This window comes from Podarcis gaigeae, assembly GCF_964106915.1.
Source record: "Podarcis gaigeae genome assembly, chromosome: 11".
Classification (NCBI taxonomy): Eukaryota; Metazoa; Chordata; class Lepidosauria; order Squamata; family Lacertidae; genus Podarcis; species Podarcis gaigeae.
In genome coordinates this window covers 47856397-47883374 of record NC_139687.1, presented here as the reverse complement: position 1 = coordinate 47883374, position 26978 = coordinate 47856397, and the positions used below count along the sequence as shown (strand labels likewise).

Below are 26978 nucleotides of genomic sequence, written 5' to 3'. Positions count from 1 at the left end.
GCATATAGCACAACCAATTGCAAATAACTATTTCTACATTCATACTCTATTTTTCTGGATCGGGAAAGTTCCCTAAAATAGCTTACCATGCCAAAAGCTTCGCACAAATACCAGCTGCTGAATGCTATGCTGTGACTGCTAAGAAAAATATTTATTATATAGCTGTACTCATAATAGATTTTTGTGGACAGTCATTGTGTAGATAAATCTGTGTGGAATTAACACAGTCAGTAATTCATGGATAAATGATGGATTCCATCAATATGATGAAAGAACTTCAATTAGGATTCTCTTTTTCTCTAAAATTGTCCTTAAAGATCATTTGTTCAAAAAACTGAAGTCTTTTTATTTAAAAAATTCTTAAAAGAGCTGGGGCCATTCTCTAATTCCTGTATAAGTAAAAGGAAGGACGACTGGAACCCATAAAGTGCTTGTTTCATGTATCCTCTGTATGCCAAGTCAACCCTGAAAAGTTTTTGCCCCTTAGTCACACAAAAAGTGTGCAGAATTTCCTCACACGCTGATGTCGTAAGAGCTTCTAGGGTATTTTTTTAAAAAAGAAGTTTCTGGGTTCTTTGATTGGAGGTAGCAAGTTGTCACGAACAGACCACAGGCTGTTGGCGAATCCACTGAGAATGATCTGGAGAAGAATGGAAAACGATTGGTTACTTCCATGGTAAGCAATTGGTACCACATCATCTATATGTGCTAATATCACTTGGAGACTTCTGGAGCTTGTGCTTACACAGCCCAAACAGCACCACTGATTCACGAGAAAGAAGGACAAGTACACTGGGGGGTAATCTCAAGATAACCACAAGTACCAAAATAATCTGCAGAGATTGTTTCTTTAAACCAAACCATCCCCACAGTGGTTTGGAATGTGGCTTGGAATGTACACAATCAGCTTTTTCCTATGAGAACAGGTTCTTCCTGACCTCAGCCGTTGAGAGAAAATACAGTGGTACCTCAGGTTACATACGCTTCAGGTTACATACGCTTCAGGTTACAGACTCCGCTAACCCAGAATAGTGCTTCAGGTTAAGAACTTTGCTTCAGGATAAGAACAGAAATCGTGCTCCTGCTGCAGCAGGAGGAGGCCCCATTAGCTAAAGTGGTGCTTCAGGTTAAGAACAGTTTCAGGTTAAGAACGGACCTCCGGAACGAATTAATTTGTGCAAAACATGTGATATCTATCTATCTATCATCTATCTATCTATCTATCAAGTCACACTGACTCATGGTCAACCCTTCAGGAGCCACTTGTTAAAGTGGGCATGACTGAAATGTAAAAAAGCAATTGAAGATTGATGGTTTTCTTATTTATATATTTTTTTAAAATGGACAAATGGCGTCATTCCCAAAACTACGAAGAGAACTTATTCATAACTTGTGACATACATTTCCAACTGTGAAATAAACATGCAAATAAACAGCTACGAGGTTCATTCCTCAAGATGTAGTGATCTTTACAAACTTGGATGGCTTTAAAAATGAGGTTAGATAAATTAATGAAGGATAAGGCTATTATTGGCGACTAGCCAAAGGGGGCTGTGTACCACCTGCAGTGTTGTAAGCAATATACTCCCGAAAAGTACCACCTCCTGGGAATCACAAGTGAAAAGAGCGCTATTGCACTCAGGGTTGGCTTGTGGATTTCCCATGGGCCTCTGGTTGGCCACTATGATAACAGGATGCTTAGCTAGACGGGACTTGTTTTGATTCATTGAAGTTCTTCTTATGTTCCAGTGAAGGAAAGCTCATTTTGAAGGATGAGCTGATTAATCATTTTTAGCACAGCCTAAGGGGTTGATTTATTGAAAGAAAGCAAATAGAATTGCATAGAGTATGTCTATATCTAATAAGATGTTTCAACTGCTGCCAACATTTCGTGGAAGGGAAAGTTTCCAACCACGTCATTCTCAGAGTAGATTCACTGAAATAAAATGCTAACTTGAGTCCACTGCTTCAGTGGATCTACTCTGAGCATAACTTAGGTCGAAATCAGGACATAAAGAAAAATGAAGTGCAAGTAGTCATTTATCTGCAAGGAATTTTCTTTTTCTTTAATGCCATCAGCCTTACATGAAGTGTGGGGTTACTGATTATGCTTTTCAAGAAGAGTGTTTCATAAACAAGCGCATTGCTCTGGTTATTTTTTCCTGTGGGAACCTAGCAATGGAGGGGGGGGGGATATAGATAAGCTTTTCATTGGTCTGCATACAGAAGCTGTTATACACGACTATTTTCAGATTAATGGAACTTTCCTGCATATCACAGTGCAGCCCAGTTGAAGCTATCTATTTAATAAAACTATTTATTATTTATCCTTTTCTCTATTTTGCAACCTTTGCAGCCAAGTCTCCACCAGAAGAAGAGGAGGAGGACTTTGGATTTGATATTCCGCTTTATCAATACCCGAAGGAGTCTCAAAGCGGCTAACAATCTCCTTTCCCTTCCTCCCCCACAACAAACACTCTGTGAGGTGAGTGAGGCTGAGAGACTTCAAAGAAGTGTGACTAGCCCAAGGTCACCCAGCAGCTGCAGGTGGAGGAGCAGGGAATCGAACCCAGTTCACCAGATTAACAACTCACTTTAAAAGTGGCTCAATCGTCAATCCCATACATTTTTACTATGCACTGTGTGCATAGGATTGCAACTTTAGTTTGACTGGCATCAGAAATAAGGCTGCCAACCAATCAGAAGAAAGAGGCCTGGCTGGGATTTTGCTAGTTGCCAGAAAAGAAAGGGGGCGGTGCCAGAAATGGCAGAACTCTGGCACAGTCCTGCCTGAAACAACAGGGTTGTTTCATTCCCTGGCTCCACCATAGACCTGAGTCCCTGGATGTCATCATCAGGGAAGTTTAGGGAAGATTTTAATGTGTGACATTTTAATGTATTTTTAATCTTTGTTGGAAGCTGCCCAGAGTGGCTGGGGAAACCCAGCTGGATGGGCGGGGTACAAATAAATTAATAATAATAACTAATAATAATATTAGAGCCCCCCAGGTACCAGAACTTTTTAAAATCTCAATAGTTATCAGCTGCAGCCACAGGGTTTCATGCTCACACATCTGCTGCTATGCTCACAGATCAACTTTGTTTTCAATTGTATCAATGGTCTATTATGATTTCTGTTATACAGTGGTACCTCAGGTTAAGTACTTAATTCGTTCCGGAGGTCCGTACTTAACCTGAAACTGTTCTTAACGTGAAGCACCACTTTAGCTAATGGGGCCTCCTGCTGCTGCCGCGCCGCTGGAACACAATTTCTGTTCTCACCCTGAAGCAAAGTTCTTAACCTGAAGCACTATTTCTGGGTTAGCAGAGTCTGTAACCTGAGGCGTATGTAACCTGAGGTACCACTGTAGTTGCATTTTTACTTTATTTTTTCTGGTCCTTTATTAAAAATAAGTGTAATACAACAAAACACACAATTATTATTCACTTGGCATAAAGGATTCCTGCATTGCAGGGGGTTGGACTAGATGACCCTTGTGGTCCCTTTCAGCACTACAGCTCTATAATTCTAGTATTGTAATAACAGAACTCAGTTCTCTGTATGCTGGCCCTTAGGTAGCCAAAACAGGACCATCCATACACAAGAGGTATGTTTCAGCAAGCTCAAGGGAAACCAAAATTATATAATGGTACAAAATGTTTAGAAAAAACCCTGGGGTATAAGAGCCAAACAACCCAATAATGGTTGAGCATGCTGAATGAATTTGAAATGCAGACTGGCCAGGATGAGGGGGCGAAAAATGGAAAACCAGGAGTATCTTGAACAGGAGGATTTCACACTGCAACATTTTGTTGCAGATCTCCCTTGTGTATAACCTACAGATATACAACATAAAACAAGATCCGGATATAATCAAGGACAATAATAGTGTATCTTTGTGAATGGAGCAATGAGCAGGAGTATAGACTGTTGGGGCTTGTAAACAGGCAAATTTTCCAGAGTGGAACAAAGGAACTCTTGAGAACAAAGCGAAGAGGAATTCTGAGCACTCCAAGCATGTTGAACATTCTCGCCCGCCAGTTTTTCAAAGACTTCATTCATCTCTTACGTCTCTCTCTCTCTCTCTCTCTCTCTCTCTCTCTCTCTCTAACTTTAGATCAGTAGTGGTTGTTGGTGCACTTTCAGGTGGTGCCCAAAGCACTTTAATAAAGAAAAAAAAAGAGTAAGAGCTTTCTTTGAAGTTTCCTGCCACATGCTGAAGAGGAAGGGTTTTTTCTGTTTAATTTTAAAATGAAACAGCTTGCCTTGTCAGCAGCACACGGGGCTGCTGTGGAAACCTTAGAGAAAACCCTGACTCTTTTTGTTCACGAACAAAAACAATCCCAAATATACACACAGATAGCTTTGGCAGATCGTAACCAAGGAGCTGAGTTTTAATTTGGAAGTATTTCAATTATCATCTCATCTGGTGCTTCTTTTAGCTATAAACCAAAAGAAAATGTGGTGGTCCACAAACTTAGAAAATAGCCCTTACTGCACTAATGTTTCCACTCAGATGTACAATTATGAGACATCAATATGAGAGGCATCCTCAGAACTCATTCACTGGCTTACTCCTCAATGTAATATATGCTTTCACTTGCAAACAATGCCATTCTTCCGTCTACAAGTCATTCTCTACAATAAAAGACAATAAAAATGGCTTCTGTCTGAAGCCAGGGTGGGAATATTTAGTCTCCCAGGATACTGTATTCTGCTGCTAGCCAGCAGGTCATATTATCTAGTGAAGGAACTTCAAAGGGACACTCCTGGATGAAATTGCTAAACTAAAATTTATGAATACATTTGGTTCTATTTGTTCAGGACCCAAGCCAGACAATGGTTGGCTTTCCCACTACAGCTGTTAAGAAAGAATAGCAAAGGTAGGATGATTACTGCTGTGTATGCTCACTGTGCTTATCATGTACATATTTATTTTGTATCTTACATGCTCATTTCCCCATACTCGTGTATGGGTTTCTCTGCCCCCAGCTACCCCCACAATTTTATCATCAAATTAATTTTAGGTTGTTGGTTAGCCTCAGCAACATTGACTAGCCCAGCACCACCCAATAAATTTCGTGGCTGTGTGGAGATTTGAATCTGGGTCGCTGCAATCCTAGTACAATATTGTATCCACTGTTGCACACTTGCTATCTATTTAGCATTTTGCCTTCATTCTACAAAAGCTTATTTCCCAAGATATCTGGTTAGCTTTTCAGGTGTCTCAGCACTCTTGCCATTTTTGAGGCAACAGCCTAACAAACCTGCCCCTCTGGAAGTTGGACAAAAGATTTCCAAACAACTTATCCATTTTGGCTACCATAGCATGTGCCTGAATAAAGTCTGGGAAAATACAGATCTGTCTTCCAAAGGCATTACAGGCATGTAGTAGCTGGGTAAACAGCCTGGAAGAGTAAAAATGAAGAGAAGCTCAAGCAGTACCCACCCATTTCTTCCAGTATACCTGAAGGAGCATCTCCACCCCTATTGTTCAGCCCGGACACTGAGGTCCAGCGCCAAGGGCCTTCTGGTGGTTCCTTTACTGTAAGAAGTGAGGTTACAGGGAACCAGGCAGAGGGCCTTCTCAGTAGTGGTGCCTGCCCTGTGGAATGCCCTCCCATCAAATGTCAAGGAAATAAAAAACTATCTGACTTTTAGAAGAAATATGATGGCAGCCCTGTTTAGGGCAGTTTTTAATGTTTGAAGTTTTATTCTGTTTTTAGTGTTCTATTGGAGGCTGCCAAGAGTGGCTGGAGAAACCCAGCCAGATAGATGGGGTATAAATAATAAAATTATTATTATTATTAGCCCCTTTTCAAACTGCAAAAAGAACACCATACATTAAATCAGAGCCATGTAAACTTGCCCTGATACAGTATGTGTGGAGTTGAAAGAGTGACACTCGATGACTCTACTGCCCCTCTTTTTATCTACAGAAGTGTTTTTTTTTTAAAAAAATCTCTAACTAATGAATAGAGTCAGAATCATCAAGTGAGCCTTTTTTCTGGCATGGAGATGCATTAATGGGGAAAACTACACCCACTGATTTCTACCTGCCATGCATCTACTGAAAACACAGAACATAACAAAAGCTGGCAACTTTAGAGCAGCAGGAAACATTTTGCAAATGGTGTTTGGAGTGAAATCTCAGCAAAGGTTTGGCTGCGTACCTTGATGGTATTACAAGAGGATCAGCTGGCATGAAAGATAAGCAGACTGAGGTGGACATAGTCAGGATAAATAAAACAAAGCAGGGGCCGTCAGAGGAAGTGCCAAGGTTGCTTGATAACAGATGGGGCCTGGGTTGTCAGCAATCTCTGGGACCTGGATGGAAGAGGAATTTGTACTCACTGGCTGCAGGGAATTGTTAGGGTTTATATAACTTCACTCATTTTTCTCATGCACCACACACACACACACACACACACACACACACACCCCTCACTGTGAAGTCCATCACAGTGAAAAGAACACTGTATGTACCACAGTTTGGATGTCCCTCAAGGACTGTGGCCTCAGTTATCACTGGCCACTGACCCTTAGCTGTTTTTCCCAAATCTGTGTCAGAGGCCTTCGCTTGTCAACATGATTGTTTAACTTGCAAGTCGGCACATAGATTGGAGAGTACCTTCAACTCGCAAACAAATTCCACCCTTTTATTATCTCCCTCTGGGAAGTCACACAGACAAGTTGAAGGGGGGAGGTTCTGCATGAATGCTGACTGAAGCGGCTGCTGTTTGGTGCCCTCTTAACTGGTGCTCTGAGGGGGCTGAGAATTTTAGAGCACATAATAATGCAGGTTTTGTATTGCTAACAGTCAATGAAATGGAAGAATGATGAGGAAAGTCACAAATTTTGAATTGCTAGGCATTACATGGAAACGTATAGTCCATATAGTTAAAGCCATGGTTTTCCCAGTAGTGATGTATGGAAGTGAGGGCTGGACCATAAAGAAGGCTGATTGCCGAAGAATTGATGCTTTTGAAGAGTCTGGAGGAGACTCTTGAGAGTCCCATGGACTGCAAGAAGATCAAACCTATCCATTCTGAAGGAAATCAGCCCTGAGTGCTCACTGGAAGGACAGATCCTGAAGCTGAGACTCCAATACTTTGGCCACCTCATGAGAAGAGAAGACTCCCTGGAAAAGACCCTGATGTTGGAAAAGATGGAGGGCACAAGGAGAAGGGGATGACAGAGGACGAGATGGTTGGACAGTGTTCTCGAAGCTACCAGCATGAATTTGATTAAATTGCGGGAGGCAGTGGAAGACAGGAGTGCCTGGCGTGCTCTGGTCCATGGGGTCACGAAGAGTCGGACACGACTAAACGACTAAACAACAAGGCATTACATGGAAAAATGAAGGAGGAGTTGCTACATTTGGTGGTAGCCACATGTCTGATGTAACATCTGGCTGCACCCAGAGAACTATGAAGACCATCCAATCATGGTAACCATTCAGTAGACACTATTCACATTGACAAAAACTAGGTTTTATCTTAGGAACGTAGGAAGTTGTTGTGTGCAGAGTCAGATAATGGGCCCGTATGGCTCAGAATTGTCCACACTGCCTAGGAAGAAGCTCCCCAGAGCTTCAGCCAATGAGTCTTTCTTAGCCCTGCATGGATATGAGAGGGATGCAACGCAGATGCCCTACCACTGAGTTATGTGCCCTCATGGGAATGCTTGCAAAAATGTGTATAATAGTCAAATCTGCATACAAAAGTGTCTTTGTCAGGAGAAATTGACACTAAAATGTTGAAGAATTTCCAAGAGGAGTTGAAAATGGCAAATTGCGGCAGAAATGTGAAGAAGTGAATTTACGAGTGGGAAAATTAGAAACAGAGAGAACATAAATGGACAGATCCTTCCATCCCTACTTTTCCATGAAAGGACCTGCGGACATGGTGGTTTGTTTCCCTTTCAGGAACCAATAGGAGCAAGAACCAGAGGCAGAGTTGAAAGGAGTCACCCTCAGATATAGTCTATCCAGAAATTGGTAATTGACACATTGGGCAAAAGACTTTGGATATAATATACAGCTTGAAGAATGGGAAAGGTTGTGGAATGAAAGGATAAAATTTACAGCCTGTAATGCTTTGAAAGAGAATATGATGAAAATGATATATATATGGTATATTAAACCAGTGAAATTAGCTAAAATGTATAAGACAAACAATAAATGTTGGAAATGTAAAAAAAAAAGGAACTGTGATGGGATAGTGAGCTGCTTGTGCGTAAAAGCTTGATCCCTCTGGGGTTTGGCTGGTCATCCAAACCGAGGCACTAACGGAGCCCCCAAAGCATGACTCCGTCAGTCGCTGGTAGAATCTGACAGTGGGCGTCTACGGAATTTACGCCAACATAAAAGCTGTTTGACGGACATGCGCCTTCGTGACTCTCTGCGTGACAGTTTCCGGCGAAGGGTGGGAGTTCCTAACGGGGGTCTTGTTACCTCTTCGCTATTCTCACTAGAAGTATCCCAGAGCCTCCCCTCCGCTGTGACTCCTGCACTCCCCCTGCTGGTTCCTTCCTCTGCTGCAGATTCTCTCCTATTCTCCTGGAGCCTGTCCACCACCTGTCCCTCCGATGGCAGTTCCCTGACATCCACCTCCCCCCCAGGGCCCCCTTCACCCCCTCCCGCCTCCTCTCCCACTGGCGGTGAGGGCGGAAAGCCCCTGAAGGAACTCTCCTCGTCGTCCGAGGATTCAAACACTTCTAGCCACGGCGTACCGTCTCTCTCCCCGTCTTCCTCTTCTTTGTCGGAGTCGGCTTCCTCACCCACCCCTGACTCTGGGAACCCTTCAAACTCTCCTTCCTCATCGGTGGTCCCAAAGTGTTCCCTTCTAAATCATGCCACGGGTTGCGGTTTTCTTGGGAAACGCTGATGAAATGTTTCTATTAAGACCTCGTCATTGACTACCTCTGCTGGTACCCAAGTGTTTTCCGATTCTACTTCCCCCTCCCATTCTACCAGATATTCCACCTGATTCCCCTTCCACCTGGAATCAATGATTCCTGCCACGTTCATGTCGCGCTCTCTCTCTTCTATCACGGGCGTTTGGGTGGCCTCTCTCTCACGCTCCCCCCACTCACGTCCCTCTCGGTACGGCGACAGTAATGACCTGTGAAATACTGGGTGTAATTTCATGTGACTGGGCAGCCTGAGTTTGAATGCTACTGGGTTGACCTGCTGTATGACCTCAAAGGGTCCCAATCTTTTGGGTCTCAATTTCTTACTCCCGCCCTTGAACGGTAGTCCTTGGGTGGATAACCACACCCGGTCTCCCACCCTTATAGTTTCACCTTCCCTCCTATTTCTGTCTGCTTGCTTCTTATATTCTTCCTTGGCTTTCTCTAAGTTAAGTTGAAGCTGACGGTGGATCGCTTCCATCTCTTCAAAAAAATATTCCGCCGCCGGCACGCTCCACCTCTCCCCTCCCTCTCCTGGGAATGCCCGGGGGTGACACCCATAATTTGCCAGAAAGGGACTCATCCCTGTGGACACGTTCTCAGCGTTGTTGTAGGCAAATTCTGCTAGAGGTAACTTATCCACCCAATCATTTTCTCTGTCTTTTACATAACACCTCAGGTATTGTTGTAAAATCCCGTTTGCCCTTTCCGCTTGCCCATTTGTTTCTGGGTGCCGGGCAGTTGAGAAATTGAGTTCTACGTGCAGTAAGCTCATAAGTTTCCTCCAGAACCTGGAAGTAAATTGTTTCCCTCTGTCGCTCAAAACCCTCAAGGGGGCGCCATGCAACCTAAAAATATGTTCTACAAACAACTTGGCGGTTTCCTCCGCTGTGACCGCATGTGAACAAGCTATAAAATGACACATCTTGGTTAATAGATCTACCACCACCATGACAGCTGTTTTGCCTTTGGATTTTGGCAGGTCCGTCATAAAATCTATGGATACTGCCTCCCATGGCCTTTCTGGCGTGGGTAAGGGTTGTAATAGCCCCGCTGGCGCCACCCTCTCTCCTTTCGCTCGCTGGCACCTGTCGCAACCCCTGACATATTCCCGTACGTCCTCCCTCACCTTGGGCCACCAAAACTCCCTGGTAACCAACCACATGGTTTTGTGCTGTCCAAAATGTCCCGCTGTGGGGCTGTCATGCAACTGCTTGAGTACTCTGCCCCTCAGTTCCCCATCGGGTATGTACAGTGCCCCTTTGTAATACAACGCCCCGTTCTTTTCTTCAAACCCCCCTGTGTTCTCCTCTGTCCTCCTGAGCTCTCTGAGTTTCTCTTGGGCGTATTCATCGTTCTCAGTACCCTCTATCAGTTCCCTCTGCCCCACCAATGCCGCCCCACACACCCAGCGGTCTTCAGGGATTACATGCCTTGCCTCAGGCGCTCCCTCCCCCTCTAAGTACTCAGGTTTCCTGGAAAGAGCGTCCGCCCTCACGTTCTCGGAGCCGGGCACGTAACGAATCTCAAAGTGGAATTTGGAGAACTCCTGGGCCCATCGCACTTGTCTCTGGTTCAGCACTCGGGCTGTTCTCCAGTATTCCAGATTTTTGTGGTCAGTTCGGACTTGAACCTTGTGCTGCGCCCCAATCAGCAAGTGCCGCCATTTCCAGAATGCTTCATGAATGGCGAGCAGTTCTCGGTCGTATACTGTGTAGTTCCTCTCGGATTTGTTCAACTTCCGTGAGAAGAATGCACACGGTCTCCATTCAGACGTATCTTTTCCCGGCTGGAGAAGAACGGCCCCCACCACTCGGTCTGACGCGTCAGTCTCCACTCTCATTGGTTGTTGTAGATCCACGTGCAAAAGTTGCTCTTCCGACGCAAACGCCTGCTTTAAACGTTCGAACGCCCGCTGCGCTTCTTCCGTCCAAACAAATTTCTTTTTGCTACTAAGACAATCCGTGATGGGCGCTGTTAAATGGGCAAAGTTTTTGATGAACTTCCTATAGAAGTTTCCGAAGCCCAGGAACCTTTGCACGTCCTTCTTGGTCTTTGGTGTTTTCCATTCCAGTACCGCTTGAACCTTGCTGGGATCCATGGCCAATCCCTTGTCAGACAACCGGTACCCCAGGAATTCCACCTCCCTGGTATGAAACTGACACTTCTCCAGTTTCACCCACAGCCGGTTTTCTCGCAGCTTGCTCAGTACCTCTCTTACATCTCGCACATGCTGCTCCTCATTCTCTGAGTACACCAGGACGTCATCTAAGAACGCTACGCAGTTCTTGTAGAGCAGTGGCCCCAGGACGTGATTCATGAATGATTGAAAGCAGGCGGAGCCCGCTTGTAATCCGAAAGGCATAACCCGGTACTCAAAAGCCCCCAAGGGGGTGAACATAGTGGTCTTCCACTCATCCCCCTTTCTCACACGTATCAAGTTATATGCCCCCCTAAGGTCCAGCTTGGTAAAAATTTTCCCTTTTCTCACCCGTGTTAGAATGTCATCAATTCTAGGCATAGGGAAAGTCACTGGTTCTGACACTGCATTTAGGGCCCTGAAATCACATACAAGCCTGGGCTTGCCCGTGTTTTTTTTGTCCACAAAGAACACTGGGCTGCCCCCCACCGCTCGTGACTCTCTGATGAAACCTCGCTTGAGGTTCTTGTCAATGAACTCCCTTAACTCCTGCATCTCACTGTCTGACATTGCATACAGCTTGCCCACTGGCAATTGTGCTCCTGGGAGTAAGGTAATTTGGCAGTCAAAGGGTCTGTGCGGGGGCAGTTTATCTGCTTCCTTTTCGCTAAAGACGTCAATCAAGTCAGCGTATTGTGGTGGCACCTTCCCCTTGTCCATCACTTCCATCCCTGCTAGAGTGGCCCTGGCCCCTGCCTGAGCCTCTCCCTCCTTGCAGTGTTCTAGGCAATGTGCTGATCCAAAGGAAACCACTCTCTGATGCCAGCCTACTAGCGGATCGTGTAGCGCCAGCCAGCTCATACCCAAGATAATAGGAGCTCCTCCCAAGGTGGCTACATTAAACGCTATCAGTTCTGTGTGTCTTGCCACCCTCATTATCATTGGTACAGTCTGTTGGCTCACTTCTCCTCCCAACAGCTCCCTCCCATCAATCGTGGTAACCTGCAAAGGCTTACTTAATGGGATAGTCTGTATCTGGTGTTCAGCTGCAAACTCCTTACTCATGAAATTACATGAGCTACCTGAATCCAATAGCGCTTTTATCTTCAGTGGGTGTCCGTTTGCCAGTTCCAGCAACACCTCTATCACAAGCGCTGGTCTTGGAGGTTCCGGCGTGGGCACATTCACTACTCCCTGGCCTGGCTGCTGTGCCCTGATGTTGGCAACCAGGTGTTGGCTTTTACTTGCTCCGTGATTTCTTCTTCCTCCTTCCCCCCAACAGTTCCCGCCATCCCTTGCCATTCCTTCCTTTGCGGACAGACTCTGGCAAAGTGACCTGGCTGTTGGCAGAGATAGCATCTCTTGCCGCTCTTTCCCTCCTTCTTCCGCCCTTCACTGGTGTTTGAAACTGCGCGCGCGCGCGCTGTTCCAAGTTCCATCGGCTCTGCTGGCGGGAAAGGCTGCTCCGGAATCTCTGGAATGCGGAAGTCCTTCCAACGTTCCCCCTTTCCTTCCCGCTTTTCCATAGCTCTAGCCTCCTGGCGTGCTCCTATGGACAGCGCTGATTTAGTCAGCTGATCCATAGACTCTGCCCTAGGCGCCCGGGAAAGTTCATCTTTCACTGCCGGAGAGAGACCTTCTTCAAACAGCATTTGAATAGGTTCACTAGCAAGGTCCCACCCTAGTCTATGAATCAGCATGGTGAACTCAGTCCAGTACTCACGTACAGATCGGCTCCCCTGTTTACACGCCATTAACTGTCTGCGCACCACCCCCTGCTCGATCTCGCTGGAAAACATCAAGTCCATGGCGCGAAAAAACTTCATTGTGTCCTTTAAGATTTCATTATTGGCTGCCATCAGGGGCCGAACCCAGTCCTTCGCCCCTCCCTCTAGATGGCCAATCACGTACGCCACTCTAGAGTTCTCATCAGGGAAGTCATCAAACAGTAGATTGAGAGCATATTGCATCTCTGTCCTAAAGGCTTGATAGTTCCTGGGATCCCCCCCAAAATTTCTGCACCAATCCAGGCACCCGTCTGGCAAGTGGGGTGGTTTTCCCTTTATCCGCATCTTGAGCCCTCCTCTCCTCGAGCCTCGCCGTTTGCAGCGCCAGCTGGACCTCCAACGCCCTGTACCTTTCTTCCAGGCTTGGACCTGCTCCAGCTCCAGCTCCTGCTCCTCCGGTTCCGGCTGGTTCGCTCATGATGCCCTCTGCTTGCACAAGCTGCTTTCAAAGACTGTCAGATTGCTGTGATGGGATAGTGAGCTGCTTGTGCGTAAAAGCTTGATCCCTCTGGGGTTTGGCTGGTCATCCAAACCGAGGCACTAACGGAGCCCCCAAAGCATGACTCCGTCAGTCGCTGGTAGAATCTGACAGTGGGCGTCTACGGAATTTACGCCAAGATAAAAGCTGTTTGACGGACATGCGCCTTCGTGACTCTCTGCGTGACAGTTTCCGGCGAAGGGTGGGAGTTCCTAACGGGGGTCTTGTTACCTCTTCGCTATTCTCACTAGAAGTATCCCAGAGCCTCCCCTCCGCTGTGACTCCTGCACTCCCCCTGCTGGTTCCTTCCTCTGCTGCAGATTCTCTCCTATTCTCCTGGAGCCTGTCCACCACCTGTCCCTCCGATGGCAGTTCCCTGACAGGAACATTTTATCATATGTGGTGGGAATGTAAAAAAAGTAAAGAACTTCTGGGAAATGATATATAATGAGATGAAAAAGATGTTGAAATATACATTTTTTAAAAAACCAGAAGCATTTTTACTTGGTATTATAGGTCAGGACATTAATAGGCAAGATGTTAAATTGTTTTTATATGCAACAACTGCGGCAAGAGTGTTGTTAGCCCAGAAATGGAAACAAGAAGAAATTCCAATGAAAGAAGAATGGCAGACGAAATTAAAGGACTATGCAGAATTGGACAAAATTACAGGAAGGATTCGAAACCTGCGGGACCAGAGATTTACAGAAGATTGGAAAAAGTATATGAATTATTTGAAGAGCAACTGTAATCAACAAATTACGCTAGTAGGACTACAAGAAGTTTTGTAAGGAGAAATATATGAAGTGTTACAAAGTAGAAAAAGATAGAGATATTGGTTATGAGTTTGAAATGTAATAGGGAAGATGAGAAATGCATACTGAGAGATTAGATTGGAAAATTTTCAGACAGGATTGATGGAAGTTAAAAATTTGAATAAGATGTAAAAGTATGTTTAATTACTATTGAAAATTATATGTTAAAAAAACAGATATAATATATATATAAGATATAGTCTATCCAAGCAGGAAGCAGGAAGTGATGACGGAAAAGGAGTTCAGGGTAGAGGCAGATCAGAAAAGTGGGCTATGAATTCGACTAAAAAGAGAGCTTAAGGTCAAGGACAGGTGAAATGTTCACTCAAGGAAAGGAGATGGCAGATGGTTGGAAACCTTCAACAGTGCCCTATGCAAAGAAGCCATAGGTAGGAGCCAGCCAGGCACAGACGTGAGGAACAATATGCCCTCTGGTGGCAAAGGTCCACAATTTCTAGTGACTTCTCTAAGGAAAAGACTAATACAGTGGTGCCTCGCAAGACGAAATTAATTCGTTCCGCAAGTCTTTTCGTCTTGCGAGTTTTTCGTCTTGCGAAGCACGGTTTCCCATAGGAATGCATTGAAAATCAATCAATGCGTTCCTATGGAAACCGCCTTCAGACCAGGTTTGGGGACAGTCTGTCCCCCGACCTCTTCTGAAGGCCAACGGGGGTGCGAAAGTCTTTGCTTCCCCCCCCTTCCCGGGACAGCAGAGACTTCTCCGCTGTCCTGGGGCAATTTTAAAATGCTGGCGGGCGGCAGCGAAGCCTTCGCTGCCGCCCGCCAGCATTTTAAAAACCCCGGGACAGTGGAGGACTTCTCCGCTGTCCGGGGCGATCTTAAAATGCTGGCGGGCGGCAGCGCTGCCGCCCGCCAGCATTTTAAAATCCCCCGGGAAGGCAGGCAGGGGGGACAAAGACTTTTGCCCCCCACCCGCCTTCAGAAGAGGTCCAGAGGGCTCTCCAAGCTGCGGATAGCAGCCTGCTGCCCCGCGCGAGGGGCGCTCTGCTTAAGAGCGCCCCTCGCGCGGGGCAGCAGGCTGCTATCCGCAGCCTAGGCGGGAACTCTTCTGAAGGCTGGGGGGAGAAGGGCTTTTCTTCCCACCGCCAGCCTTCAGAACAGCCTTCTGAATGTTGGCGGTGGGGAGGAAAACCTTCCTCCCACCGCAAGTCTTCAAGACAGGTCCGGGAACAGAGGAGAAGCGCTGCGCACCTTCCCCTCTGTTCCCGGACCTGTCTTGAAGGCTTGCAGTGGGAGGAGGGCTTTCCTCCCCACCGCCAACATTCAGAATGCTGTTCTGAATGTTGGCGGTGGGGAGGAAAAACCCTCCTCCCACCGCAAGCCCCGGGAACAGAGGAGAAGCGCTGCGCACCTTCCCCTCTGTTCCCGGACCTGTCCTGAAGGCTTGCAGTGGGAGGAGGGCTTTCCTCCCCACCGCCAACATTCAGAATGCTGTTCTGAATGTTGGCGGTGGGGAGGAAAAACCCTCCTCCCACCGCAAGCCCCGGGAACAGAGGAGAAGCCCTTCGCGCCTTGTCCTCTGTTCCCGGACCTCCCACCGCAAGCCTTAGGACAGGTCCAGGAACAGAGGAGAAGGTGCGCTGCGCTTCCCCGCTGTCCCCGGAGATTTCCCTATGGGCTTTTGTCTTGCGAAGCAAGCCCATAGGGAAATTCGTCTTGCGAAGCCGCTAAAAAATCGGAAAACCCTTTCGTCTTGCGGGTTTTTCGTTTAGCGAGGCATTCGTCTTGCGGGGCACCACTGTATTGAAGCTAGCATTTCCATCACATACCAGCAAATTCAGGTTGCACAATTAAAAAGGATTGGAGCTCCTCCTCCAAAACCAGATTTTTCACAGTAATTAAATTGATGGGGAAATGCAGCAGAAAATATGGGACAACATTTCCTTCACAAACAAGAATGATCACTCAATAAGTAGTCAACCCTTTTTAATATTTACTTTGAAAAGCAGTTGCTTCAGAATATCTCCCACTCACCCTATTTTTTTCAGAAGCAGGAAACTTTCAGGAGTGGGGTAGCTGCTGTTTACATTCCTTATTTTGATTGGCAGCAAAATCCTAATCATGTTTGCTCAGAAGTAAATCCTGCTTTGGTTCAGTGGGATTTAACCCCTTGTAAGGAGTGAAGCATATGATTTTAAATTAATATGACTCATTTTACCTTGTTTTGATCTTCCCACTCCACTCCCAGCGGGTGATTTAATATTCACTCCCCATTTTTCTAGTAAAATATTACTCAAAATAGATTCCAAACCAGAACAAAAATACAGTATAGCACAACGACATAAAATACTGGATGCATTTATCGTTTTCTGTTTTCACAAAGTCGTGATGAAGGCAGTGCAATCTGTTCTACTACCTCATTGTGCCTATATATATATTTTTTTTAAAAAAGAAAATATTGGGGTGTGTATAACCTCCTTCTCGTATGGCAATGCACATCCCACCAAGTAGTGGGTCTGGGAAAGGAATATGAACAACAGCAGAGCTACTTCTCACTTTGCAGAAAAGCCAGCCCCATATTTTTTTTTTTATGTAGATGGCTTAGGATTATGAAAAATGCAGCCTTTGTCTGGTCCTGCAGAGAGCTTTGCTCACCTGATTTGTTGTTGCTCACTTGAGTTATTTTTTCACTCTCGTCCTCATCACTGTCATAATTCAGTGGTTGAATATCTGGCTCTTGCTCCACGTGGTTTACATCACATTCCTGATCAGCAAAGCTCCTCATTGCAACAAGGCGGTGGTGGATTGCTGCGTACAGAGAAGCTACATCCTTTGAGCTTGCCTGTGTAATGCACAAGACAAATAGGTCTATTAGGTACTGTTTTCCAATTGACCAGTGAAAAATTGAGCACACCAAAGAGATTCCAAAGTTAATGAAAAGAACTGGAGTGCCAGGTGTCCCTTCCAACTGCACAATTCTGTGATTCCATATTATTTCAAATGCTCAGTGTGGTTTGACATAGAACTGTCAGGCATCGGAGTCAGGAGTAGGCCAGAAATCAAAATCACTGGTGTCAGTGAAGTTAACTCATTATTCAAAGAAACCAAAACATTGCAGGCCTAGTGATCACAGCAACTCTTCTCAGTAGGTCTTGCCCCAATGGAGCAGTTGTGAGGATTGAAGGTCTCGCCTTCCCCACTGCTCTCTAAGGCTCTCTAAGGTTCCTTTCCTAGCAACCTAATGTTCCGGCGTCTTGCCTCTCATTGCTTTACCCTCGTCATTCCTATGCATGTTCTAGGAGGGGAGAGGAGCTGATCACATCAGGAGGGGGAGACTCCCTAGAGTCTTCAGCAGCCTGCCTCACTTCTGTCGCCTGGCCCCTCTCCTCTCCTGCCTCTGAGTCTGGGCTGCTCTCTGCCACAGCCTCTTCCTGCTCACTGAAGCTTGTTACCTCTTCAGCTTCCAACATCTCATCCTCCCCCTAGTCTGCTCCCTCTTCTCCCTCTGACCACTCATCATCATCTCACCACCAATCCCCTGGCTCTGAACCTTTCTTCCCCTGGGGGTTTCCTTGGGGGGTTCCCCAGCTGGAAGCCTCCCACCACCCCTCTGCATCCAGTCCATGGCAAAAATGGGGCAACAGTTAAAACATCCTAGAAAGTCTTATGCAAGTTTTCACTAAGACTTTTCTGGAATACAATAAAACAAGGTTTAGGCATGGATGGGGAACATGTGGTCCTCCTGATACCGCCCTCCAGATAGGAGAACAACTCCTATTATCTTCTTGACCATTGGCCCTGCTGACTGGCGCTGATAATAGTTACACCCCAACATCTGGAGGGTCAAGTGTTCTGCATCCCTGTTATAGGGGATGGCAGCAGGCAGTGCTGGGGAACCAACACCTTGGATACAAGTCATCAAAAAGCAATGGAACTACAGACAATAAATATGCAAACAGAAGTGTGAAGCAATTAAAATTTTAAAGCTAAGCAAAGGGGGTAGCAAAACAATCTGGCCAGGGACAGTGGTGGAAGAAGGGGGTGCGGGGTGTGTGGGCCACCCCGGGTGTCAGCCCTGAGGGGGTGGGGTGACAAAATGACAAAAATATTAGGGTTTTTAAAAATAATAATAATAATAATATTTTTTTTAAAAAAAATGGGCTCACAAAACTTTTTAGTTCAGTCAACAAATGTAACGAAATGTGGCTGGCACTGGGCGCCCCACTGCGGGGGCCGGCACTAACCTCGGGGCCTGCAGTGTGCCCGAGCCATGAGTCTCTCCTGGAAGTGACGTGGTGGCTTGGGCGCCTGCAGGCTCCAGCTACAGCTGAGGGGGAGGCATGGGAGAGGCTCCACGCAGTGCGCCCCACCCCCATGGGCAGCTCGCCCTGCCCCTGGCTGCAGGACTTGTGCACCGCACTGGGCACCCAAGCGGCTAGCTACACCACTGGCCAGGGAATAGTGAAGCAAAGTAGCAAATCAACCACTGCACCCCAAACCTTGCTGCTTGTTCTGGCCAGGGCAGAAGGTGGAGGCAGGGAGTTTCAGGAATTTTTGCTGCAGCAGCTCCTGGTTGGCTCTACCTGTATTAGAAACACCTTGACACAAGAGTCCTCCAAATCTGTAGCCGTGATGCACAGACTCTTCCGGTTTGCTCTCTCTATGACCATCTGAGTCCAGAGTCTGGTGTTAAGAATGAGCCTCATGCTCCCATGATTTCGCATTACTATAAACAGGAGAAAAGGAACATTAGAAAGAAAGGAAGATAATATTTAAATACCCTTTTCTTAATGGGGGAGATTTCGTCTGGTAGCACTGCAAAACTCAAGTTACTCAACTTCTGAAACTTAAGAACATAAGAAGAGTCTGCTAGATCAGGCAAATGGCTCAATGAGTCCAGCATCCCGCTACCTTGGCTTTTAAAACCATGAGAAGTTTGGAATTCCCCACCTCCCCACCCCATCTTATGTCTGGAAATGCATTGTAGTAGAATAAATAAACTCACTTATCCACTATTCCTAAATCGTCTAACTCAACTACTCACCATTTGTGACAAACACTCCCATTTCTTGAGAATGTTCAGTGTTTTGAATATCTCCATAGCCTGTCTGAATACATGATAGTGTACTATAAACCAAACTTTATGTCTGCAAATGACTCTCTCTAAAAGAGGAAGTACACAAAAATGATGAATATGTTCCTATCTGCACAATGCATTCATTTAATTGTTTTTAAAAACCTACGCTTTATAAATGTTATAGTTTTGTCAATGGAGTATCCAAGTTGTTTATACGCAATTCATTTGTAATATATGGGACTCAATATGTATTAGAAATGAATTTCAAATAAATGACTCGGAAACTGCATTAATAAAGTTGTAAAATTTATAAAGGTTAGGATTTTTAAAATGAATGTATTTTGTTAATACGAACATATTCATAACTTTTGCAAATGTAATTGTATGTGTCAGTCTTTAATGTTTTAATGTTTGCACTATGCATAAGGAGTGCCTTTTTTTCTTGTGTATGTGTAGGTTTCTTGCATGTGTTTATTTACCTATTTGGAAAAAATACTGCAGCTGAATCATATATAAACCATGATGTATGCAAGATTTCCAAGACATAGCGTGAACATTTAATAAATCAATTACTGAATGGGAGCTCATTTGATTAATTGACTAACATGTAGTTAAATGGATGAGACCCCCAACTTAAACAAATAAAATGTCTGCTGGATTGTGACGTTTATATTCTAAACCCTTTGGCAATATGTTATAGCTGTAAATACAATTTGCTCATCTTTGCACATTTTCCACATTGATAATTGCCTATGGGGAAGATGGGCTTAATGGTGAAATTAATTCTTACTCAGTCTTGACTGCAGCATTCCACACTGATTGCTGGATGTATCATTAAGTCTCAGAGAGCCACTGCCTCTTTCAGTCCAGGATGATGATACTTTATTAAATAAAAAGAGTCTGCAGTTGATCTAAAATGGGAAAATTTGATAAAATTGTCAATTCAGACATACACTTTTTTTTAAAAAAAAAAAACCTAAAACTTCTGTGTCATTTATATTCTTACTATTAAATAAAAATGTTGCTGCTTTTTTAAAAAAAAGAAATGGCAATTAAATGGATTACTATAGCTTATTCACAAAACTTGAAAAGAAAAATAGAACAAATGTTGGAGAAACAACCTGTGAGTTATTTGATCCCCTGTCAGACAACTATTGGGTACCTCATGGTTTGTTTTAACAAACCATGGCTTAGTGTTATGTGCAGACCAGGCCATGGCCTGTTTTTCAATTATAACAGAAATTCCCCACCAATAAATCTTTTAGGAAAAGATATACCTGTAAGACATTGTGCTCTGCCTCTTCTCCTGTAGTCACTGCAACTTTATCTAATAAATATCTTTGTGTCGGTTTGCTAGATACATAAGCAGCAGCTGATTCAACTAGTGTTGTATCCTTGGCAAAAAATGGCGCTATAGAGAAAGGAGAATAATGAAAAATCCTCAGGTTTCTATGAAAGGAAAACCTTGCAGTTTTATTGGCAGCCTGGCCACCATTTTTAATCCTCCACCTCCATCTAGTACGCTGGCTGAGACCCTACCTGCCTGAGCACTGTCCCACCAGAGCAGTACATGCTCTGATTATCTCTTGCTTGGACTGCTACAATGGGCTCTATGTGGGGCTACCTTTCAAGGTGACTCAGAAACTACAATCAATCCAGAATGCGGCTGCTAGACTGGTGACTGGAAGCAGCTGCTGGGACCATATAATACCAATCCTAAAAGATCTACAGTGGCTCCTAGTAGGTTTCCAAGCGTAATTCTAATTCTAATAATATGTTGTTCTAATTCTAATGTGTTGTTCCTGGATGCCTGATTATCGTCTCTACTACTCTATTCCGAACTTAAAAATGGAAAGCGTAATGCTGGTGGTCAACAAAAGAGGTTTAAAGACTGTCTCAAGGCAAATCTAAAAAATGTAGTATAAACACCAACAATTGGGAAACACTTGCCTGCAAGCACTCCAATTGGAGAACAGCCTTTACCGAAAGTGTCAAGGGCTTTGAAGACACTCAAACTCAGGACGCAAGGGAGAAATGTGCTAAGAGGAAGGCATGCTTGGCAAATCCACAACGTGATCAAGTCCCGTCCGGAAACCAGTGTCCCCACTGTGGAAGGACCTGTGGATCCAGAATTGACCTCCACAGTCACTTACGGACTCATTGTTAAAACTGTGTTTATGGAAGACAATCTTACTCGGTTACGAGTGATTGCCAAAGAAGAAAAGGTACCGTCATACCTTGGGTTGAATGCAATTCAGGTTGAGCACATTTGAGTTGTGCTTTGCGGCAATGGAGCATGTTACTTTCGGGTTCGCCACTTGCGCATGCGCAGAAGCGGCGAAAAGCAACGTGCATGTGCGCAGACGTGCCATCGCGAGTTACGTTTGCTTCTAGATACGAATGGGGCTCCCGAACGGATCCCGTTTGTATCCAATGGTACCACTGTATTGTTCTGAGGAGCTGGTGAATGGAAGCCACCTCACTGACAAAAATGCTGGTGAGTGTTCAAGTAAAATCCTGGAAAGTGGCCTTTTTCAGGGTGCGGGAAAGAAAGATTTCAGAAATTTTCTGATAAAAATGTCATCTGAGAAATTTCCACTCAGTTCCACTCAGTTCTGAGTATGCAGTTGGACACAGGCTCAGACCCCGGCATCTAGAGTCTGAAAAGGATCAAGCAGTGAGGGATGTGAAAGTCATTGGAAAGTCACTACCAGCTGGAGCAAAGAACACTGGTCTCAGCTCTAGATTCCTGTAGAGAACCTTTGACCCTCCAGATGTTGCTGAAGAAAAAAACCCACCAGCCCTAAGAAGCATGGCAGTGGCGAGGGATGTAGTTGTAGTTTCAACAACATCTGGAGGGCTATAGGATCCCGACATCTGCTGGAGTTGAACAGCAGAACAGTCTGAGGGCAAATCCACACCAGAAACTTGAAGCACATCCCACATGGGACCTCACCCAAAGAAACTACATTTCCCAGGATTCTTTGGGGAAAAGTCACGTGCTTTTAAATGTGTTTTTGGCTATGCTTCATAATTAAGTGGGTCTTTTCTCTTGGATTACCAAATGCAATCACAACATCATGAAGTGCAAAATGAAAGCTGCATGCTAACAAGTTAATGTTATTTATTTGGTAAGAAAGATCACCTACTTGTCTGTGGAGACCTGGTATGAAAACCTATAGGAGACGTGGATTTTTTTTCATTGTTGCCACTTTCAGAATGCAGCTCTGGGGATTTCGCTGGCCTCTAGAAAAATTTCAGGAAGGCATTACAAGTGACAAAATCAGAACTACAACTGGGAGCATGTCAGATGCTGATATTTTACTTATTTTTAACAATTTAAAAATGAATGGCATTGTAAAATATGCAACGAGACAAGGAGCAGGTTATACTTGTATGATAGTATCCTGATTTTAATAAAGCAGGATAATGTGCAACTTTTACAAACATCCTGTATTAAAATATTCTAGAAATACTTTAATAGTAAAATAATCCAGCAGATAATTCTCCTCCACAAGAAGCCTTGGTATACATTAGATTCTGGGACGCAGGTGGCGCTGTGGGTTAAAGCCTCAGCGCCTAGGACTTGCCGATCGAAAGGTCGGCGGTTCGAATCCCTGCGGCGGGGTGCGCTCCCGCTGCTCGGTCCCAGCGCCTGCCAACCTAGCAGTTCGAAAGCACCTCCGGGTGCAAGTAGATAAATAGGGACCACTTACCAGCAGGAAGGTAAACGGCGTTTCCGTGTGCGGTTCTGGCTCGCCAGAGCAGCGATGTCACGCTGGCCACGTGACCCGGAAGTGTCTAAAGACAGCGCTGGCCCCTGGCCTCTTGAGTGAGATGGGCGCACAACCCCAGAGTCTGGCAAGATTGGCCCGTACGGGCAGGGGTACCTTTACCTTTACCTTTTGCACAGACTATGAATAGTATCCTGCCTTAACTAGAATTATGAGAGCTTTTTGAACTGTTCTAAATTAAGGCATATCTATGGTAAAGTCAGAACTTATAAATTACTGTATTGGAACGTTGGATACAGACTCATCTAAGTCATTTTACATGGTTTTCTCCCCCCAGAATGAGATAAAAATCTTTAAAACATACCAAAACTCTTTCTACTATATTTTCTCCAAACACAAAGTCAGAATGCCTACTGCTTGAGAAAGTTCTGCCTTCAGGTAGTTGGTTGCTTAAAATGGAAAAAGAAAGAACGAGTCAGGGGAGAAGAAGCCTAATCAACTTTTTTTTTGGGGGGGGGAATACAAGTAAATCTGATTCACATATATGTGTATCTGTGTTTGTTTTCCTGGAGTCCTGCCAGAAAAGTCTAGTGTCAACAATTATTATTTATTTTATGAATTGCTTATGATGGGGCATCCATTTCTTGAATGTGATTAAAGCAGATGGAAAACAATTGCATATATAAAAACCATTAAAACATTTGGCTAATACGAAAACAATTTAAAAATAATGAAAAATAACATATAAAACAATTTTTAAAACCAACAGGTATGTATATATAATCAATTTCAATTCTAATACGGATATCAATACAAATATCAAATCCAATACAAATGCAGACTACTTTGAGTAGACCGTGTTGAAACCACTTGGATTTTATAGGACACCTCTTTGGGGCAATAGCTAAAAGCCAGATGTTCTAAAGCCAGAGAAATGATAACTGGGCTGTTCAGAAGAGATCCCTCCATAGACTGATAGCCTCTGAGGTCCTCTAGTCCAATCCCCTTGCTCAGCGCAGGACTCTGGCAACAAGAGTTTCCCTGACAGATGGACCTCCAGCCTCTGCTTAAATACAGCACCTTCCAAGACAAACAGTTCTTGCCATTACACAGTTTCTCCTAATGTTCAGCAGAAATCTGCTTCCTTGCCGTTTCCACCCATGAGTTCTAGTCCCGCCATCTGGAGCAAAAGGGAACAAGTCTGCTCTGCCATCTGCAATGACAGCCTTCCAGATAATTGAAGACAATGATCATATCTCCCCTTGATCACCTTGTTCTCCAGGCTAAATGTATTCAGCTCTTTCAACTGCTCCTCATAGGACTTGGTTTCCGAAACCCTTTGCCATCCTGGTCATCCTGTTTGCTTAATGTCTAGTTTGCCAACGACTCACATAACATGTAGCATCCAGAACGAGGCAGAGTTCCATGCATTTAGTCAACACCTGGAAGCCGCATCGGGGCCAGAACCACCAATCTTGCCCCCAAATATTTCTGCTCAGGATGCCCACATACCACTGCAACATCAGAAAAGGGGAGTCTTCATGTGTACAGTGCAATTGTACACCTGTAGGTTCTCCATATTATCAGGACCCCTGTGGGTTTGAGGTTTCTGATGGTGTGGGCAGCCTATGCATTTATAGCTCTTTGTGTGTAGACTTTGCTTTCTGATACTATGTGGGCATATGGCAGTGTGGCAGGAATGTACACAGACAATCATGGACAGGGCCCATTGGCAAAGGGGGTCTTTATTATTAAAGAGGTTTAAAAAGAATGTGAATGTTTCGTTTCTTCCAGAACCATTTCCCACCCCAAAAATATTTCATTTAGCTTACCTTATTGTTTGACGGCCCGAAATGTGAAGAGATGGAAGCGGCCTTTCTGAGTCATCTGCCCACAAACAGGTGTCTCCAGATACCTAAAAACAATTAAACCAATTTGGCTTTTCTTGTTTTCTGAAAGCGTACATGTCAGGGGTTCAGGAGCAGAGGCACAGGAGTGGGCGGAGATGGAGAGCGAGGAGGAGGAATCCGAGGGGGGTGGAGGCAGTGACAGTGGTCAGAGGGATTCCACGAGCCTCTCCAGCGAATCGGAAGATTCACAGAAGGGAGCGCCGATGGCCAGGGCAAGGGGGGTGCCAAGGGGGAAACCCCAGAAGGAAGGGACCAGCGGGGACTCCCAGAGCAGCAGTTGGAAATCAGGACCAGCTTCCCCACCAGAGCGCAGTGGGGGGGAGGAGTCCCAGGAATCGGGACCAGTGTTCTCACTACCAGCGAGAGGAGATGAGTCAGGATTGACCACGCCTCCATCGGAGAGCGGGGAAACGGTCAGGAGGAAGGTTACCGGCTGGGCGCGCGCGCCAAGTTCAAATGTACAGGCGAGCGGCACAGCAGGTAGCCCGGATAGGGAGCCAGGTCCTAAAGCCCGCCGGAAGGAGGGGCAAGACTCAGGGGGGTCAGCGTCAGAAGAGTCCAGAAAGGAGGAAACCCCAGGGGGCAGGAGGACCCAGAGGAGGAAAGAACAACGGAAGAGGTGGAGTAGGGCTAGGATCTTAAACTGGTGCGGAAGGGGTGATGAGTCAGACAGGACTTCGCCGATCTAAGGTTAAGACGTAGGGCTGCACGCTCTGGCGTTGGAATGGAAACCAAACTTCAATAAAGACTTTTGTACATTACATCAACCTGGCGTTGGTCCTCTGTGAGCTGGGACCTAGAGGCAGCCCTGACAGTACACCTTCTCTGGATATGGTGAGTGGCACCTTCAATTACCCTACCATAGGGGTGTCGTGTTTGCTGGCTGCTATCCACCCCCCTTTTTTCAAATTTTCAAATTAATTTTCCAAGTTTATAACAAATAAAACACACAAATAAAGAAAAAAGACATTACAATACTAAAAAAGGCAACAAAAACAAACATGTAAACACCTAATACTTTAAGACCTAATTTGATTTTCATTGTTAACTGACTTCTTTGAATCCCTCCTTACTGAGTTTCACTGAATCACTTTTTTAACAGCTCTCCAATATCCTCTTTCTAATCAAATTGACACCTTTAATTTTCAATCTTCTTCTCTTTTCATAATTATCTAAATCCATAGTATTTTACAATTCATTCTTACTCCAGTCCTAGGCCCATTTGATACTTTCAATTAACTTCTACTTATCGTATGTTACAATATTTGGCTAAATAGTCTTTAAATTTCTTCCAATCTTCTTGATATTCCTCTTCTTTCTGATCGCGGATTCTTCCAGTCAGGTCAGTTAGCTCCAAAAAGTCTAACATCTTCATCTGCGAGGTGTTGAAAGTCACAAAACAAATGGTATAAAGCTGCTGCCACAACCTCCTTTCCTGGGTCAACCCTTGAATGGGGTCCAAGGAGGAGAACCCCCCTTCGATATTTACCAGGTTGCCCAACCCTGTGTCACTTTTACCGTGACGCAGAAAGAAATCCAACAGGTAGTGTGTATCAAGTGGTCAGGCACCAGTTCAGCTTCTCCAGCAAAAGGCACAAAATACAAAAGGCAAAAGTCCTTTTCCAAATTTATTGAAAAAGCCACTCAGCAAGTAAAAGCTTGCACGTTTCTTAAAAGGTTACAAACAAGAAAAATAAAAATGTTGTGCAGTATAACTGACTAAAACATACTCAAAGTAACAGTTCAAAACACGGCAAGTCATCAAAGTTTCTTTGCTGGTCAAGCGCCCTCGGTCGCAAAACACCAGTCATGGTGGTCTGCAATTTGCATCTCAGTTCCTCAAACTTTTATCCTTGAGGATCCCACGTGGAGAAGGGGTTTAGGAACCAATCATTTCTTTTGGTTAATTACCAAATACCAATGGCTGTGTGATGGGACTATAACTCCTGATTGTCAGGAGACCAAGACAGCTGAACTTTGTTTATGCTCAAAGGACCTTGAGATCAAAAGGTACTCTCTTCCTTCCCAGACTCGTACCAGGCTTTTTGAGCTGTAAATTGCCTGATAGCCTTTTCACACCCATTCCACATCCGACCTCCCCAACTGTCAGAATTTACAAATCAGATAACATCTTCTTCCTGCCCAAAGACAGGAGGCAATTT

General features: G+C 44.9%; 1 protein-coding gene across 8 annotated transcripts in view; it reads right to left on the bottom strand.

The window, feature by feature from the left end:
• Positions 1–573: 573 nt before the first annotated feature.
• The window catches only part of RANBP3L (RAN binding protein 3 like), a 48165-nt gene continuing 21760 nt past the window's right edge, over positions 574–26978 (bottom strand). For 5 of the 8 annotated variants that reach the window (XM_083703591.1, XM_083703593.1, XM_083703592.1 and 2 more), the window contains 8 exons: positions 24739–24821; positions 23271–23355; positions 22322–22418; positions 20450–20583; positions 19963–20083; positions 18679–18821; positions 16751–16937; positions 574–640 (listed from right to left, as the gene is read on the bottom strand). In XM_083703591.1, the coding sequence (XP_083559717.1) occupies positions 597–640; positions 16751–16937; positions 18679–18821; positions 19963–20083; positions 20450–20583; positions 22322–22418; positions 23271–23355; positions 24739–24821 (894 nt within the window). In that variant the 3' untranslated portion in view covers positions 574–596. Of the gene's footprint in view, positions 641–6174; positions 6329–16750; positions 16938–18678; positions 18822–19962; positions 20084–20449; positions 20584–22321; positions 22419–23270; positions 23356–24738; positions 24822–26978 lie in introns of all 8 variants that reach the window. The other 3 variants (XR_014556375.1, XR_014556376.1, XR_014556377.1) reach the window with 1 other exon arrangement.